Source organism: Etheostoma cragini, chromosome 2 (genome assembly GCF_013103735.1).
Source record: "Etheostoma cragini isolate CJK2018 chromosome 2, CSU_Ecrag_1.0, whole genome shotgun sequence".
In the NCBI taxonomy this organism is placed as follows: Eukaryota; Metazoa; Chordata; class Actinopteri; order Perciformes; family Percidae; genus Etheostoma; species Etheostoma cragini.
The window spans coordinates 27010061-27029986 of NC_048408.1; the positions used below are offsets into that span (position 1 = coordinate 27010061).

The 19926-nt window shown below is 38.7% G+C and overlaps 2 protein-coding genes across 2 annotated transcripts in view; both read left to right on the forward strand.

Annotated features, from left to right (window-relative positions):
• LOC117952553 (anionic trypsin-2-like) overlaps positions 1 to 11257 on the forward strand; it is a 12393-nt gene extending 1136 nt beyond the window's left edge. The window contains exons 2-6 of the mRNA XM_034884940.1: positions 8822 to 9008; positions 9846 to 10031; positions 10178 to 10230; positions 10648 to 10751; positions 10873 to 11257. Of these exons, the coding sequence (XP_034740831.1) occupies positions 8822 to 9008; positions 9846 to 10031; positions 10178 to 10230; positions 10648 to 10751; positions 10873 to 11025 (683 nt within the window). The 3' untranslated portion in view covers positions 11026 to 11257. The remainder of the gene's footprint in view (positions 1 to 8821; positions 9009 to 9845; positions 10032 to 10177; positions 10231 to 10647; positions 10752 to 10872) is intronic.
• Positions 11258 to 15388: 4131 nt separating this feature from the next.
• Positions 15389 to 19288, forward strand: LOC117952544 (kallikrein-8-like). Its single transcript, XM_034884913.1, has 6 exons — positions 15389 to 15609; positions 16553 to 16730; positions 17548 to 17739; positions 18496 to 18548; positions 18786 to 18943; positions 19073 to 19288. The coding sequence occupies exons 1-6, from the start codon at positions 15564 to 15566 to the stop codon at positions 19223 to 19225; spliced, it is 780 nt and encodes a 259-aa protein (XP_034740804.1). The 5' UTR covers positions 15389 to 15563; the 3' UTR covers positions 19226 to 19288.
• Positions 19289 to 19926: the final 638 nt, after the last annotated feature.

Sequence of the window (19926 nt, forward strand, 5' to 3'; positions counted from 1 at the left end):
ATCTACACCTGGCTTGACATAGCTTCACCTGTTCATCCTGGCTCGGCAAACGTGCAACCGATTAAGCCGCGATGAGCGAATCACACTAAGTCAAGCGGCACTTTTTCACTTATCCTGGATATCTTAATTCTACTTTTGTGCAACAGGCCCCCGGCTGGGAAACATACAGGAAACAGACTAAACAATAACACAGGACATAAACACCAAACCATAACAATTATCTAATATCCATTCCATAGCCCCAGAGAAATTTAATTCAACTAAAGAAGTTTCTTTCCTCCTTTTGCTGTGATTGACATTTGGTTTATAGTGATACATATTTTAATACCAGTTGAAACATGTTAGAGATGTCTTAGGTAATTGTGTTCTGAGTAACAAGTGTTACTATTGGGAGACAACTGTTGTCAGTGTTCTGGTATAAGAGTTGATCAATCAGATGTGTATTACGTGTTTTGGTTGCATTAGTGCCGAGCTTCACATCAGTAACGACAACTGTCTGAAAACTTTTATGAAAGTGAACTCATTGTAGAGAAATGTCTGTTATTGATTGTAAAGCTGTTAAACTACGCTTCAACAAAACGCTTATGCAACTTTTAGCATAGTTCACCATGTAATAACTTTCTACAGAATGAATAAGTTCTGTACAACAACCACTGTTCTAACATAAAGTAACCTGGTGGAGGACTGTCTGTTTCAGGTGTCACAGTGAGCACCGTGCTGGATCTGCAGAAGAGAATCATTGGAGGTCACACATGTGGACCAACTGAACGTCTGCACCATGTTACACTGTTTGTAACTTGTCTTGGAGAAAGTCCCTTCTACTGCGGTGGTACTCTCCTAAAAAATCAATGGATTCTCACTGCAGCGCACTGCTGGAAGGAAGGATGGTGAGAAAGTGAAATTTAAACTAATGACATATTTCTCAATCATTAGGTTCAACGTGATAGTCCTAAAGCAGCGATCAGTAATTCTTTGATGTAAATCTATACATTTGCAAAATTAACATAGATGACTCATGTTCAGTAATGTATTTACATTCATTCAGGGATGCTCATTTTAACCTTTATCTATTTGTAGTAAAATAAGAGCAGAGTTAGGTGTGCATCCAGGCCCCAAACAACCAGACAAAACAATCGAAAGACACGAGATCTTTATGGACCCCAATAAACGAGTACATGACATCATGCTGCTGAAGCTACCTGAAAAACATAACATTGAGCCTGCATCACTTCCTGTCTGTGGAACTCATCCGCCTCTGTGATTCATGACCTTTCCACTCTAACCCTGTCTTAACAAATCTGAAAGCTTAACTCATGAGGAAACCGCCATTAGAAATCCATGTACAATCTTTCTTTAAATGAAAATTAGTGGGAAAAGTTTTTTAAAATAATTTTCTGACTTAAAACAAATAAGATTTAAAGCGGTTATAAAAAGTTTTTTTAAACATTGTTTTTGTATTTCAGAGGTGAGACCGTTCAGATGGCTGGTCATGGCTCAACGGATGGAAGTTGTGAGATGATTTTTTTGGATTAATAATAATTGTGTATATTTATCACAGTTTGTGTTATTTTTTTACTTGTATATTTGATAACATACCTGACATATTTTCAGTAAATATCATTAATGTTGTCTTTAAAATGTGTTTATTAATTATATTTATGTGTATACTTAATAATACATGACACATTTGAATGCCTTTTATAGATGTAAAAATAAGTATAAATAGATCATATTCCAATGTTAAGTTACAGCCGAGTTCTCTTCCTTTTTCATAAGAATATAGTATTTTTGTTTTGTGGCAGAGAAACAATTTTGTTCTTCTCATCTAGTAAACGGAAGATCAAAAACTCTCCAATGTGCTAACACCACGGTTGGAAACTGTGATCCTGTTTACCTTTTTGATGAACATAATCACGTGTTCTGTGGCATAAAAGCTGGAGTGTCTGCTAGTCCAGTGAGTTGGCCTGACTTCTAACTGTATATCTTTTTAATTTAATATATTTCAATGAGTAATGTAAGAGTATATTTTGAACATAATCTACATCTCTCTCACAGACTGACTCTGGTTCAGGAGTGATGTACGAAGGCAAGATTTATGGTGTCATTGCCAATGGTGCACTCACTGAAAATGGACCACAAGTTGAATTTATGGACGTCTGTAATAAGGGTTACATGCAGTGGATCAATCAAATAATAGCAACATAGAGATGTCTAATGTGTGGTCATTGTAAAATGTCCTGTCATTCAAGAGACATTTCACATAAGTTATTCTAAATTTATAAACAATTGTTTGGATTCCATTTAATGTTTGACTATCATTTGTAAAGCCCTTAAAGACAAACAATAATTAGGATTCTCTGACTGTAGTTTCACAAGATAGTGTCTGAGTTACAAATGTTAATTTACACAATGTTGCTATCAAACTGCATCCATCTACAGTTTTTAAATATCCTTTTCTCCTTTTTCAATCAAAATGTGTAAAAACACAGTTGTACATTTACCCTTACATAAATTAAGGAGATTAAGCATGATATAATACTTTAAAAAATGTTGTCAATTATAATCAATGTGTCTACCTTGACCATGTTGTCAGTTAAAAATAAATGGAGATAACTAACAATCAATTCACAGTGTTGTTTTTATGCTTTCAGTGTCCCAGAAATATATACATAAACATATATCTGTATGATATAAAGCTCCATTAGTTACAGTGATATCTTTAAACCTGCTATAACAGGCAGTCAAATCACCCTGTGAACGCAACAAAGACTCACTCATCAGCTTTTGTCATTGAATGTTTACACATTCAGCCGAGCATTAGCAATCACTTGGAGAAACGTTTCTGGCACCTTTCTCTGTGAAAAGACTGTGGCCTAAAAAAAAGACCATTTGAGAGCTGAGACAGCTGAACCAAAACAGTAAAGTTCTGAAACTGTCTGGTTATCTCCATAAGAGGGGGCTGCAGATTCAGGTGATGATTCTCCGTTTGGTCTTTACTACATTGTTGAATTTCGCATGTTCTTTTGTTTTATCAATTTATATTACCAATGGTTGACTTATCATCCGTGAGGGAGGGGCAGAAAAGTGTAAGGGATATGTATTTTTTTTATAAGCAAGCATTTTTACTCTTGCCACAACTTTGTACAACCCCCTTTTTGCCTGGGCCAAAATACAACAATAATATCCCTGTTTTAGCCAGGCCCCAGTTAGAAAGCAAGAAGCAAATGATCTCACAGGTAACAAATGCAAACTGTGACTACTGGGTGGCTTTACAAGATGTATGGAAGGAAGAAAAGGGATAATAAGAAAAATTAATGTGACTAAATTTGACAGACAGCTGTACTGTGGCTAAGCTAACTGTGCTCCCGGTCACCAGTGAGGGATCTGCACTCCTAAAAACGACCAATAAAATGGGGATTCAGAAAAGTCAGTTAAGTTGGAAGATTTGGTGTTAAAGAATGCTTCACACATGTGCTGACCACCTCTAATCTTCTTGTCTCTTTTGGACCTCCATGGTCCCAGAGCTCAAAATATCAGCTGCACCCTCGGGTCTGGACCCAACCGGACCAGCATTAATATTAAAAGGTGGAACATCATTCACACATGATGTTTCTTGGTCTATTACATTCACCACTTGCAACTGATACATTAATACACCACTTGCATTATAGACCACAGCCATTTCCATATTTGGGGAAAAATAAATTATTTTCTCATAAAGCACAATGATAAAATCTAGCACTGAGGTGAAGGTTGTAAGTTTTGCAGAGAATGTCAGAAATGTTCATTGCAATATCATGTTTTTATCTAGATCATAGCTGTAATTTTCTCACATAATGCCAGTACTCACACTTTTCCAAGTAATACTATAGTGGACATACTGTATGTTCTTTAGCTGCGGAAATTGCTGTTGGCTAATCTTTCATTAAAATGATATTCCGTTTCATTCATTAAACAGCCACTCCAAAGCTTGTGGATACTTCATTAATTTATCTTGGGATACATAAGAGTATAAAGTTGTATCTCTTTTTCAATAAACTATTGATATTGTTTCTTTAAATTACCAACTTTTTGTATTTTCTTCATATTTTTTCCAGACTTTAATAACAAACCTGCACAGTTTGTTCTACAGATAACTGGATATGGATTCCCTGGCATTGATTTCTGATAGCTCAGCCAGTAGTTGTTCTGATTAACTTAATATTGAAAAGATTCTCATCAGTTCTTCATTCATTAAATATCCAATGTGTAATATATTTACTGTAATAAATCCAAACTGACCCCACTTCGTCATCATATTTTAAGGAAACATGCCAAGATGAAATACTATCTTATCTGACAACAATGCTAATGGCAGTATCATCTCCTTTTGAAATTTCCGTTCAGTGACGGAACTTCTGTTTGTGTTTTGGCCTGTTATTTTTAATTTTTTTTTTTAATTTAGTAGTTTATTGACAGGGAGAATGCAGCGCACATTATTACATACATAGTTATCATTCAAGGCCATAACAATATGTGCACTTGTGTTGCATAAAAGATTTCTAACCAATAGGCTAATTTGTGACTCCAGCCCCCTTTCACAGCCATGACAAACATACAGGATCAACAGAGATAGATTCTACCTGACCTAAAAAAAACAGGTATGTTTCTTACGATTGCATAGCCAGAGACGTAACAAACCCTGGGTAAATATTGGCAATGTATCTGAAAAATGGAGCCAGCATAGAGACCGAGGACACAGAGTTGGCTAATTTCCTCATGAACAGCTAAGCATTAGTTTCAAGCTAATTTATCGCAGCTGCAAGGAACAGTTATCATTTCAACATTTGTATACTCACACTGAATTACATTGCTAGAGTTCCCGAGGTGGTTACTCTCTAAAACAATGGACCTTTTCACAGCCGACATTTTGATTTGTTATAGTAGGAAAAGCACAAGAATTAACTCAAAAAGTTACACAATGAAACTTTTCAAGTTAACATTCTGGTATGGGGAAAAAACACTCAGGCTGGTTGATACTTTTTAAAACCAATTACAACTTGTGTATTCAGAACCATTAATGATGGCTGCAGTCCACTTAAGAGAGGCCCTGGTACTGTGCATGCTGACTCACTGAAATAGCTTACTGGGACACTTGATGGAATCGAGTCATTTTTAAGGTTATCAATTTCGGCTGTTACTTTTCCTACCATGACAAGTCAAAATGTCTGCTGTGGAAAAAGGTCCATTGAGACACAGCCAGTAAAGTCCTGACTGGTCCTGGCTAACGCCGCCTAACTGCTAAAGTTACCGGAGGACCAGGCAAGCAGCTGTTTACAACATGGCCGACATTGGTGATTTAATTTAAGCTAAGAACAGGGGACTTTACATTGGGAAGAGATGACTGTGAGTCAAGCGATTGATGCCGTGATTCTAAGACAACAAAGTGTGTTCAGTCCGGTGGTGAGGACGGTAAGGTAGTGTTATTTTTTGTGGTTCCTAACGTAAATCTAAGACGAGGAAGTGTGTCTGTCCATAGTACAGACTTTTATCTTTAACGATGTTTAACAGTGTTCACATCCATATCAAGCAAACAGTGAAGGACACATGGACATTTTTATGTGAGTTATGTGTTGTGGCTTTTGGATTTGTGTTTGATCGTCTCGGCCACCGTAGTTCAGCACTAGATGTCAAATAACGTGATGTTGGAAAGATTGAAGCCTAGACTTTGTCCTACAAAAACAATAAATGATCCAGCTGTTATGGCTCTAGTTCCCATCAATCCACATAAAATATGTGTTTTTGACTTGGAAAAGGCAAAGCTGGGCATTTTGGAATGGTAACGAGCTGCAAAGAGCAATGTTCTCTCTAACACTTCTTCCCTTTCATACTTCTACTATAATGATGACTGACTGTTTCCTTGGCATTTCTGTTGATACTTTATGTTCAATCTGCAAGTCAGGATGATGAACAGTCAGAACAGGACAAGACATTTCTGGTGTTCAGACACTTGGAAGTTAGTAAAGAGTCAAATTCTGAAATATCCTACTTGGGTGAGCCTTGTTCTCCAGACATTACTGTTTAATTGCCTTATGTTGTTGTGAATAAAATAGTCTATATCCACTTACCTTCCACTTCCGTGATTGCACTTTTGCCGCCGTAAATTCTACTGTATGTCCTTTTTTTGACCAGATTTTCGTTACTTAACGCTTCCTTTGTGTTGGATTTTTAAACCCTGGTGGATTCACAAGGACTATGGTTGACTGCTCCTCAGATCTCTGCTGGGTAAATCCAGACAGCTAGCTAGACTATCTGTCCAATCTGAGTTTTCTATTGAACTTAAACCATCTTTGAATGAACACATGTTCCACCAAAACAAATTCTTGCCTGAGGCTTTTTTCCAGCGCCAATGGGCAGTTAAATATGAAAATAACCGGAGAAGCAGAGCCAGCAATCAGGCATTTGAAAACAATAAGAAAGTGATGTTTCTGGCACAAAGTTGAAGAAGTTTCATTCAGCTCATTTCAATAGGCCCATATTACAGGTATATAGTAACAATTTCACTTTAAATGAATTTCTTTCAATCAAAATAACAACTTTGGGTCAATGTTTACGCATGTTCTTATTATAAACCTGAAGACAATTTGTGTTCATGTACTTGAATTTACAATGATGGCAGTTTAATATTGGCCTGATGTCTGCTGAATAGAATAAGGTTGAGATTAGGCTTCTTAAAGTTTTATTCCCTGCATGTCGAATCCTTTTTCCTGCCGCTGGGCAGGAACACTTGATAAGTGATCAGAAATATGCCAAAGTTCATATGTTTGTAGCCAATGGGATCGTGTTGATAAAACTTCATGAGGTGATTGGTGGCTCGAAGGTCAACAGGACAGCTGGAAGAGATTTAAAAAGCCACCGCTGTTACACCAGGAAGTCAGTCGTTGGCAAAGATGGGTGGCGTAACATGTCTTTTCCTTTTGCTGTGGGCCGGTGAGTAGTCATCTAATGCTTACACGTCTGCTGCTTACTTTATCCATTTTTTATACTTTGAGATAGAATTTATCATGCATTGTAATGTATGCATATTATGTAATACATAAGTTTAAAAAGTAAGCAATACATCAAGCAATGCCATGTTTAAAATGTATGGGCTAGTGCAGGATGTACAAAAATGTAGCGGAAGAGCAAAAAGTTCATGATATATAGAATGTGCAGAGGACAGGATTTAGGATTAAGATTCAATGTCAGTGGGGGGTCCAGGGGTTTGTTAACGAGCCTTACTGCTGAGGGGAACTAACTGTCTTTGTGGTATGAGGTTTTGGTCCTGATGGACCGCAGACTCCTGCCAGTGGGGAGAGGTTCAAACTGTTTGTATGGTGATGGTGATGGAGCAGGTGAGGATGGACACAATGATGGCAGTGTATAAGTGCATCATCATAGTCTATGACAGGTTCTTCAGCTGGTGCAGAATACACATCTCTGTTGTGCTTTTTTAATAAGGGAGTTGATGTTCAGCTCCCACTTGAGGTTCATGGGAGATGATGGATCCCAGGAAGTGAAAGTACTACAATGTTGACTGTGGAGTCATCCAGAATAATGGGGGCAGATGGGGCTACATCCTTCCTAAAGCCCTCAAACTGTAAGCCAGTGTGATGCGGTATCTTGTTCTGATATCCATTAATATCCTGGTAGATGACTTCTAGGTCAGTTGGAGGTGTGACTGAGGCAGAAGTTATGCCTAACAATGACATTTCAGACATTATGGCTCTCAAGCATCCTCTCTAGAAAAGCCAGTTAAAGGTTCAAGTAGGTGGTATGGTGCAGCTGTTAGTGATAATGAGCGTACCCAGGGCTTAAAACAGCAGGTAGTGGATGACAGGGCGGCTGTGGCTCAGTGGTAGAGCGGTTGCCTGCCAATTGGAAGGTTGGTGGTTCGATCCCCGCCCCTGCAGTCATTGTCGAAGTGTCCTTGGGCAAGACACTGAACCCCGAGTTGCCCCCGGTGCTGCGCATTGGAGTGTGAATGTGTGTGAGTGTGTATCTGATGAGCAGGTGGCACCTTGTACGGCAGCCCTGGCCACAGTGTATGAATGTGTGTGAATGGTGAATGTTTCCTGTAGATGTAAAAGCGCTTTGAGCAGTTGGAAGACTGGAAAAGCGCTCTATAAATACATCACATTTACAGTAAAATCATAAAGACTTCAAGCCCTTCAAGAAATGTCAATGTATGCACTTTGTGGACAAAGGTCGTCAGGGTGGTCATTATCAACAGACAATGACCAGTGATCAATTTCTTCCGATTTTATTTTGTAGTAATGAGTAACAAAGATGCTCAGGGGAAATGTGGAGTAAAAGTAAAAGTTTTTGGGAAATATGAATAACAAAGTTCTTTTGAGATTTTTATGAGCTTTTACCATTTTATTTGAACTATACACATTTTTCAAATGTGTTGTTTGTTTTCAAATTCAATTTGTATCAGATTTGAAAAGGTTGGTAACTGTTGCTCTAGTCATTGCAGTGTAACTCTCTAATTTCCACAAAACAACAACTGATAAAGATCACAAGTTAGCATAGATGTGCACACTTTTAGCCATGACAACTTCAAAACGTGATTGGTGGCTCAAACGTCAACTGGAGGATGTGAACAGGGGGAGGATGTGAGAGGGTATATGACAGGCTATCGACTCTTCTCTTTTTGCTGTGGGTCGGTGAGTGGTCAACAATTGTCTCTGGTTGTTTAGTTTACACTAATAGCTTCTTCCCATGTATTAAATTGTTGTTCTCCACTGGGTTTAAACAATCACTGTTCTGACTCACAAAGGTGGTGGACTTTCTGTTCCAGGTGTTACAGTGAGCACAGTGGTGGATCTGCAGAAGAGAATCATTGGTGGTCAAACATGTGGACCTACTGACCGTCTGTACCATGTGATGCTGATAGCAAATGACGGTAACCATAACTTCTTGTGTGGTGGATCTCTGATCAGCGACCGGTGGATTCTGACTGCAGCTCACTGCTGGAAGACGGGAGGGTGAGAACGTGACAGTTAATGTAGTAACAATTTACAGGGTGACGGCTGCTCCTCAGATAAACATTTACACACCGATGGTGCAGCATTGGGGGTAACTCAGGGTTCAGTGGACACGTCAACATGCAACTGTAGGGATTAAACCAACAACCTTTCAATTGGCAGGCGACCACTCTACCACTTAGCCACAGCCACCCACTCAGTCAGCCATGAAAAAACACCTATTTATGAACTTCAATATCCAATGGAAAACTATATCAAATGAAATAGCACAACGTAGTGTATAAACATAAAACACAGAGTTTTTTGTATCCATATGCAATCTTTTTCCGAACTAATTGCTGTGGTGTCTAAACCTAAATGTCATTGTCCTATGACACTCACTTTTTCTGGCTAAAATCCACTACATCGCGCCTGAAAGTGCCCGTAGCCGGCTCGCAGTCACCTATTGGCGGCTCAACAACTGTTTCTGGTAGCCTGTGTCCCGGAGCTCTGTAAATACAACAAGCAACTGCCACTCTGATTTTATCGTTTTATGGCACTAGGGACTAATAATAATAACAATATGTTAGGTATATCATGAGCTATTGGTGATGTAGCATTGATCGCTTTGAGGGGGGGATAAAAATAATTTAGCAGAGGCAGGGATAGACCAGAAAGAAGGAAATCCAACGCATCCCCCACCCGGAAAATTGCACCCTGACAATTTACAGTACGTCTCGATCATCAATTCAATCTGAAAGTCCTGAAGCAGCGATCAGTAATCTTGATAAAAACTAAAGTGAAGACAGAATGATTTATGTTCGTGTTCAGTAATTATGACCTTTTTTAACCTCGAAGGACTATGACAGCACATTTAAGTGTGCATCCAGGTAACAACAGACAACCCGGAGTGGCAATCACAAGACATGAGACTTTTCCAGATGAAATCAGAGACCATGACATCATGCTGCTGGAGCTCCCCAACCCAACTAAGGTTACACCTGTACCACTTCCTGACTGTCAAAATGAGCGCACTGTGCCTCTGTGAGTCAAGATCTACTGTAAAAGTCTGAACGATCAACTCTTGTTGAATCTTAAATTGAGAATTTCAGGAAGAATCTTTTTTTTATATGAAATCATTAGTGGGAAGTATTATTATAAAAAAAAAACTTCTATGTATTGTATTTCAGCGGCGCTACAGTTCAGATTGCAGGTTATGGACCCAAAGCTCAAGGAGAAGGACGTAAGATGAATCATTTTTATTTTATAATAACAATTATGAATGTTTATCACAGTGTTCTTGATATCGTTTTTGTTACATTGTTTGTATATTTGGTAACGTTTCAGACACTTTGAATATATCCTGTATTTTCATTTTGTCTAACAAACACGTTTCTTATTGCTGTAATTAAATTAATATAGAAAACATAAAAATGCCAACACACTTCTCAACTTAGTACAAACAAGATGTCCTCTTCAAGAAAACTAATTTACAGTCTGTAATAAATCAGATACATAACTTACTCTAAATATGGCGTTTCCAATTTTTAATTCTTAGTCATACAATATGTTCCAATGGTAAGTTACGACAGAGCTCTGTTCACTTTTCTGTGTACCATGAGAGAATATATTGATGTTTTTTTGTTTTATTCTGATCTAGCATCAGATACTCTCCAATGTGCTACCAACGAGGTTGTCAGCTGTGCAGATCAAAACGACCAATTTAGGTTCTGTGGCCAAAGCAGTGGTGTGTCTACATGTTCAGTGAGTTGGCTTCCAACCCAAAAGCTTTCTTCAATCATCACGTTTTAACACTTTGATGTAAATATATGTTTAAGTAAATAATATAAAAGTCTGTGACAAACAATATACAACTCTCACACAGGGGGACTCTGGTGGAGGAGTGGTGTACAACGGCAGGATTTCTGGTATCATCAGGGGCTTGGATCGCACCAATATCTGTATGGAAAAATCTGCATTTGTGAACGTCTGTTCATACAGGAAGTGGATCAATAGAATCACGGGCCTAGACTGTTAGTGAAACAACACTAGGATGTTCAGGGTGTTGTCAACTGTCAAGCATTCTGTCATTTAAAATGCATTTCACATGTTTTAATGAAATTGTTGAATTCAGTGAGACATTTACAATTGATTGGTTACATTAAATGTGCATCTATCATTTATAAAGCCCTTGAAGACAAACATTTGTGATTCTATTACTGTAGTATCCCAGGGTACTCTGATTTAAAAATGTTAATTTACACAATGTTAGCTATCAAATGAACACAGTTTTTCAACCAATATATCCTTATAACCTTCAATTAAAATAAATTGTACAGGCACTCTTATGCACAGTCAACAGATAAAGCATGTTGGAAAAACCCTTAAAGGGCCAGATTTATCTGTGTCTGTTTAAAAACATACTTTTCACAAATAAAATGAAGATGACTCACTATCATTGTTTCACATGTACTTCTTTTATTCTTTCAGTTTTAGTGTCACAGAAAAACATACATGAACTGATCTATGCACAATTCAAAGCTCAACAGTTAATGTTTTTAAACCTGCAATACATTGCTGTTTCTTTGCCACTTATGGCAGCGGAGACTAGCTGTAAACACAACAATGAAATGTCACCTTTTCTCTTACGTTGTTTACTGTCACATTAAGTAGTTACTGAGCGTTGGCAATCGTTGGGATTCAGGCTTTCTGGCTGCCTGATCAAGATAAATCCAATATTCACTCTGTTTAGCTCTGGTCATGGCTTCTACCAAATCCTAAGAGTGATAATATAACTTTTTCACGGCAGACATTTTGACATGGCATTAATCACAGGTGTACTTGATAACATTGAGTCATTGATGAAAGCTGCTTTGCACTTAGCAGAGCTCTTGCATTCTTCGTGCTGGCTCATTGGAATATCTTACTGGAACACTTAACACAACCAAGCCAGCACTAGTGTTTAATTTCACCTGTGCTCTACCTAAAAGACAACCGTTGCATGTGAAGTTAGATGTGGTTCTGGGATATAAGCAAATTATAATACACATTAGTAAGCATCTGACTTACTGTGAACATTAATTAACACATTATTGACTAAATGTTACAGCCACCAGCATATAAAAAGAATCAATACTAAGAATTACATTAATTTCCTGTAATAATTAACATAAATGTAACGTATTGCTCAGTAACACATACTAAGAGGAAGCCACATCTATTACAGCACACACATCCATGATGGAGCAAACGGGGTAATATACCTTTAATAGCTAAGCATGTGGCTCTGTAGCACTAGTCCGTTTCCTGGTGAGTGCACGTTACTAGCAAATTGCCCTAAAACAACCGGAATATCAACACTTTGTTGATGAACAGATAATATTAAAACAATCTGCACATCCATCAGCTATGCAATAAAACATATCAACAGGAGTATTATCTGGTCGATAATATCTCTCTCTCCAAATAATGAGGGGTGGCTGTAGCTCAGTCCGTAGGGAGCTGGGTTGAGAAGTGGATGGTCGCGGTTCAGGTCCCCGGACGGACCATAGTAAGAGTGTGGACTGGTAGCCGGAGAGATGCTACTTCACCTCCCGGGCACTGCCAGGTGCTTTTGAGCAGGGCACCATAAACCTCCCCCCCCCATAACAGTTCAGGGTGCTGGTCCAGCACTGGCAGCCCACTCACTCTGACATCTCTCCATTTTGTGCATGAATAGGACCTGAGCATGTGTTTGTATTTCAGGCCTGTGTGTAGCTAATGCTAACAAAACAGAGTGTAAATTGTAATGTCCCCACTGGGGATCAATAAACAGTATAAATAAAAAATGTAATGTCATGTCGTAACACGTACAAAACTTATCTACATTGTAGCAGAACACTTATTGAAATGTGAATAAACGTAGTCTCAACATTTATACAGATACCAAGGCAATAAAACCCATGGCAGTTTATCAGGCTACCGAACAGTTTAAACTTACGTTCTGTGTTACACACATCACTTCAGGAGTCAAAAGTCTGTTTCACAGCTGCTGCGGTCTGTTCCATTTTCCTGCCTGAGCACAAGATCGCAGCGACGACTCTCGTCACTGATTGGTCGATCATCTCAGGAGAGAGAGCAAATGTCACTATGGCTTAACAACCGTTCTATTCAATGTAAATGTAGCAGTTATAGACAAGCAGTTAACATTGGGAAACAGAACATTAACTCTTAGTCAGAGTTAGTTAAACATCAGGGATTGGCCTAAAATTATTTAAAAAAGACAATGTTGTGCACATCCATGTGGTTGCTAGTTCCGGACAAAAATGTTTAGATAAAGTAAAGTCCGCACAGCCGTTAAATGCCCCCCAAAAGTATTTAATAGGGCAGAATAAGGCACATTCCTCAGGTGGGACAAAAATGAGTAATGTAAAACGATGTGCTAACCTTATGATGTGATTACATGGCGTCACAAACTATGGTCCCTAAAACTCGGTAGATTTCAAAAGGTCACACTTGACTTATTGTTTTATGTTGTTCACCGACTCCCAGCTCTTGAGTGAAATATTGTGTTTTTTTTCACCCGTCCACCCAAGACTGCCTCATTTTGCGGAATTTGCCGCTCTTAAACTATGTCACCTTGCTTACTCGTTTGCTCTCGCGATAATTACAGCAGCTGTGTTTGGTTGTCGCCTAACAATAAATGTAATTATGGCTAGTCATGAGCGGCTTGCACAATTGACCTAATACAGTAGTGGTTTTGCTATTTGAACTGGTAATGACCCTCCTTCTCACTTCTGCTGTGAGGATGACAAACTGTTTTATTGGTCCGTGAGTTTCTGCTGAAATCTTCATGTTCAATCTGCAAGTCAGGATGAAACGTCAGAAAAAGCAGTTCTCTGACCCCCTCTTGTTATTGTATTTTTAAGGAATCGTTTCAGTTTTAACGGTAATTTTTCTATTCTATTTTTTGTTCTTGACTGTTACAGTACTTTGCTTGAATTTTTCACTTCCTCTTGAAGTGCCCATATTATGAAAAACTCACTTTTCTGGATTTTGAGGTTTTATTTTGCTTCTCTGGTGCTTCCATACACATCCATGGGGTAAAAAAACACATCCATGCTGTTTTGACTGAGACACAGTTGTTATGGAGGAGGGGAGGAAGGACCCAAATGCAGAGATGAGAAGACTGGCAGAGGGAAGTTTCTTGTGGCTTTATTACACACAGTTCACACCACAGAGTACACAACACAAGGTATTCCCAAAACGTCCAAACACAGGAACAGGGCAGGCAGCGGACTAGGAAAACAACATCCAATAATCAGTCCAGGGGGAGAGAAGACGCACCGCCAGGAAGGAGAACACAAGAAAGGCTCACAGAGGATCGTAGGGTACAGCCGGGCACTGGAAGACAAACTAAAGCGAGATGGTGAGTAGACGGAAAAGCTCACCATAATAATCCCAAGGAACTCCATAGACCGGGGAGGTGACGCTCCGGCAGGAGAGAGGGAAAACCGGCAGAAACTCACAGACAGGAACACCACACTGACAAAACGATCTGACAAGAGACAAAGGAAACACATGGGCTAAATACAAGAGGTAACAACGTAATGGGGAACAGGTGAGACGTCAGGTGAATCACATTAGGGCGGGGCAGGACGATCAGACAAACAAAGTGAAGCTAGACAAGACTAGACACGACAAGACAGGAAGCTGACTATCAAAGTAACAGGAAGTAGAACAAACAGACACTTACCGGGAATCACAAGACAGAACCACACAGGACCGGGGAGAAAACCAAGAAACAAACACAGGGAAGGCCAAACGGGGGAAAATAACCCCCAACAAAAACCCCAAACCACAACAACAGTCCTTGTGTGCGAAAATCTATCGGTCAATAATCTCCATTCAGATTCAGATTCTGATATAACAAGAAACTAGAAAAACATAAACCCTTAATTATAAAGAAATCCAATTAAGCAGTAGTTATTGCTTGCGACCTTTACTCATGTTTAGAGACTTTGTGTTGTTGAGACTGTGCCAGAGAGGTTGTGATTATGCTATTTCAGTAAATCTATACTGCATTTACCATGTGAGTGCTAAAGTATTTTTTTGTATATTTGATCTAATTGGATTATTCCCATTTTGAAATTGTATCTATATCCATATCCTTTGATCAGATTTTTCCTTTGTACAATTGCCAAACCTGGACAAGGAAAATATCATGTTATGACAAATAAACTATGGTTAGCGTATGGTGAAGGCTTAGTAATGGTTAGGCAACGTTAGAGGAAAAATCGTTGTTACAGTTAAAATAAAAGTGCATGATGTCACATACTTCTGTGAATAAGTGAATGAGTGACATGCAGTAGAGTGTGTAGAGACAAGGTGGTTCAAGTCAGTGAGCTCACTTTTTCATTGTCATTTCCTTGCTGTCACTTCATGGCGAACAAGGGCAGCAACTATTGATAAGTGTTCCAAACTTTACATACCATAAATGTGGAGAGCTCTGCAGCCAACAGGGTTGTGTTGATAAGGCTTTACGAGGCGATTGGTAGCTACAGCTGTTCTGACAGAAAGGATCTAATTTAATGGTGAATGGCAGCAATGACGTGGCTTTGGCTTCTCCTTTTGCTGTGGGTTGGTGAGTGTTCAGATATTTGTATATAATGCATGCCTGTGCAGTAATTATTTGTCTAGCTAATCCATTACATTCAGTATCCTGTTATTCTGATTCTCAATCTCCATTTCCCTGGTGCTGTCAATGTCTGTGTTAGTCTGTATAGTAAGTTATATTAAAAGTTATTTCTGTTATGTTGCATTTAGTCTATCCTTAAAATTCCACTTCCGGGACTGCTCCAGTGTCAACGGAAATTCTACCGGATGCATGTAATTTCGTTGATGTCCGTTTTTCTTCCGCTTTGTTTGTTTTGACATTTTAAACTCCGGTGGATTAATGAGGGCTATGGTTGGCTGCTCATCAGATCTCTGCAGGGTAAATCCAGACAGCTAGCAGGGAATTAAGAATGTATCTGTAAGAAACATTACACGCGAGACCCGATATTCGGTCTCCCGGGTGAAAGTCCTGTGTTTGACCCATCCACCACCCCAACCAACCTCCTCACGCAGACATTCGGGCCTTCACTTTGGGCCTTCACGTGCATAGTCGCTCCTAATGCTATGTCATATTCTCATTGGCTTTACATTAGCTGGTGGTGGCATGTTTTCATGCCACCACCAGCTAATGCAGTTTTAACAATTTGTGATAATTTCACGGAATTCTGTAAAACCAGTCTAGCTATTTTTTACTATCCCTGGCTGATGTTAAACAAATGTCCCTTTTGTGGGATTAATAAAGAGTTTGAATCATTAAGCTTGCATCTTGCTTAAAGCATAAACTCCCCTTTCCAAGTGTTTTTGGAGCAGAGTTTTTGTGTTTATTAATGATTTACTATCAAAAACATTTGTCTGGTCTATATTGTCTTGTGTCCTGATGGGGACACTACATTTTTGGTTATTACTGCTGTGAACTGAAAAAAGAAAGAAAAGAAAGTTTTACCTTTACCATGCAGGACCTGTACTTTCAGGTGTCACAGTGAGCACAGTGCTGGATCTACAGAAGAGAATTATTGGAGGTCGACCATGTGAGCGTCAGTACCATGTTAAACTGAGAGTTGCTGCTGGTAAATCTTCCAAACTGTGTGGTGGCTCTCTGATCAGTGACCGCTGGATTTTAACGGCAGCTCACTGTTGGAAGTCAGGAAAGTAAGGATATTATCCTATGTCTTATATCTCAAAATACTGTCACATCTAAACACTCTAAACATATACAGCCTAATGAAAGGTATCATACTGATATAAATGTTTAGCCGTTCTTGAGAAAAACATAAAAGACAAGGGTGCTCCGATAGGGATTTTTGGGGCCGGTCCCCGGTTTTATTTGAAGTCTTCTATTTAGCATGTCATACATTTAATTTTAATAGTCTTAACAACAATGTACATGTATTAAAATTAACAAAAGATAATGTATTGTGAATTGTCAACTGTTTATTGACAGGAAACGTTCAACATTCTACTTCCTCAGTTAGAAACACACCAGTTTAGAGCTTAAAAAATAAGCCTTATTTCGAAATAAATTACAAAAAAACTGTCAATGCACAGTAAATTGTTAATTTACACAAACTTAAAGTGTACGTAAAAGTAAAGTGCAGAGCAAAGAAAACAAAGTCACACATCTTGGGATGTCAACATAAAAAGGCATGAGGTGTAAAGTATTCTGGGCTCATCCTCCTGCTGTAATGAACTAAAAATAGAAGCAATGACATAACAGTCACACATGTTTAGAGAATATATAGGTAGGTAATTGTTGAGCTTTTTTGACATTTTCCAGTAGTAGTAACAATTTTTCTCACGAGTAGTGTGTCATCTGATCGGCCTTTATGGAGACCACCAATCAAACTATTTAAAGCCGATAACGATCCGTGATCGATCAATCGGAGCACCCTTAATAGAAGAGATGAGAAACAGAGTGGAATGATTGGATGTGTTTCATTGTGTGATATTCATCGTCAACCTCTAACAGAGTGTTTGCAGATGTGAGTGTGAATCCAGGGGGTCCAGCTCAAGAAATGCAAATCACAGCAGAACCTGTGATCTATACAGACAAAGACAATAACAACAGGATGAGATCTCATGATATCATGCTGCTGCAGTTGCCCAGCCCCTCTAACATTCCACCTGTAGCTCTTCCTGACTGTAACCTTCGTCCGGATATGTGAGTTGTGATTTGTTTTGCCTATAGTTGTTCGTTTTACAAGTGTTACCATGTTTAGGACCACACCCATCTCAAAACTTGACCTTTCCATTTTGATCTCAATACACACCTGTAAAGTTTAGTGACTGTATCTTGAATTTGGGTCAGGGGTGCAAAGTAAGGGGGGCCAAGCCCCCTTCCCTACTTCCTTACCCCAAACGTCCAGGGCCATTTCTCGGACTACACAATTCTTAAAACTTGGCCTTCATTTTGATCACGTCACAGGTCACATCTGAAAGGTTTAATGACTGCATCTTCCACAATTGCGACACTATCTCCGTGACGTACGCACGTACACACACACACACACACAAACACACACACACAGCGACTCACTAACAAGGTAAAAACAATTCCATCATTCCTGTCGGTTGGTAAAAGGCATTTAAACCTACACTGTGTATTTTTTTTATTCTTTGCATAATTGGTGGAGATACTAAGATGGAGATACTAAGCGCAAATTTCTAATTGGGTTTGGTCAACGTAGTCACTCATTGTCACTAGTTAAAATGCAATCGGTATGGGATTGACTAGAAAGTAATATTCAGTTGGTTGTCATATAGAATTTCACCACTAGATGGGAGAAATACTTACACAATGTAGTTTTAAGTAAATATAAGTCAGACCCATCTGCCCTATTGGAGGATTTAACATTTATAAAAATATGTATCAAATTTAATATATCCTAACCACTCGGTTCCTGTTGTTATTTTCTAGGTTTGAGATTGCAGGTCACGCAGCCACTACTGGAGGACCTAATGATGAAAGGAGTGAGATGATTTTGATCATTTAATTAAGTTCATGATCTATTTGCATTTGTCTTTTGTACTAAAATTGTATTTAATATATACTTTAGTTCTTGCAGTACTGAAGCAGAATATAAAAAAAACGGCCTCAGCCAACAGGCCGATGTATGTTTCTTTATGAGGTTATTTGAATTAAGGAACATTAAGATGTATTTTGGAGTCAGATCTTTTTCCCTCTTTCTTTCTCTCTTTACTCTGTAGAACCCGGTGAATCGCCTACTCTCCACTGTGCAGACATTGAGGTTGTCAACTGTGCAGACCTCAAAAATAATTTGCAGAAAGATTTCCCAAAGGTTTACCAAGTCAAGGTGTATCAACATTGGTTCTGTGGCCAAACACCTAAAATGGATATATGTTATGTGGGTTGGCATGACCTTTAATATGTTCTCTCCTCTTCTGTCATTTACGATTTGAGCTGTTTTAAGATTCATATATTTTAATAAGGGAAACGATTATATTACAAGCTAAACAGATGTTCTCTCTCACAGGGAGATTCTGGTGGAGGAGTGGTGTACAAAGACAAGATTTATGGCATCATTTCTTTCCTGGGGGATCCTTATCATGTGTGTAGGAGAGCCGCTGCATTCATGGACCTCTGCAATCCAGAATACGCTGCATGGATCACACGAAATATTACCTGAAAAAAGAGGTCTACAGATGTGTTGAACTGTAAACACTCTTTCAAAATAAAAGCTGAATGAAAAGATTTTGGAGTTTTGTAAATTTACAACCCTCCTGTCTTTTGACCACTGTTTCAATATCAGAAATGTGGGCTTCCATCAACCAAATCGCCCAAAATATAACATGGGCCTTTTATTCAGTTTCATAGCATTTGAAAACATACGTTGACTAAAGATCATCTGATCCTAAGTATTAGTCAAATTATTTTGTAATTTCTACTTTTTTACACCCAAAAATTGGGTATAATTTTATGTTGGCATTTTCTTTTTTTTATAGAAAATGACTTTCTACAGGGCCCATCATTTTGTGCACACACACACACACACATGATGAGATATGTTCCCAACCTGGTGGAGAGATAGTGGACCCTTTCCCACATTCAATCATTTGGTTACCACTGGAAATCAGTGAAAACAAATCCATCAGATTAACATATAACTGCCCTTATGTTTTCCCCTCTTGGAAAGAAAAGTATGACTGATGATGTTTGATGATGATGCTTGTAGCAGATGGTAGGAGTAGCAGTGAGATATATCAGCGTTACCTTTGCCAGACCCTCCACGGTGAGCTCTTTGTGTCTCTGCTGGGATCATGTAGATGATGCTGTTTGCAACAAGCCGGAGAGTCAAATCACATGTCACAACATGCTTTACCAAAGGGA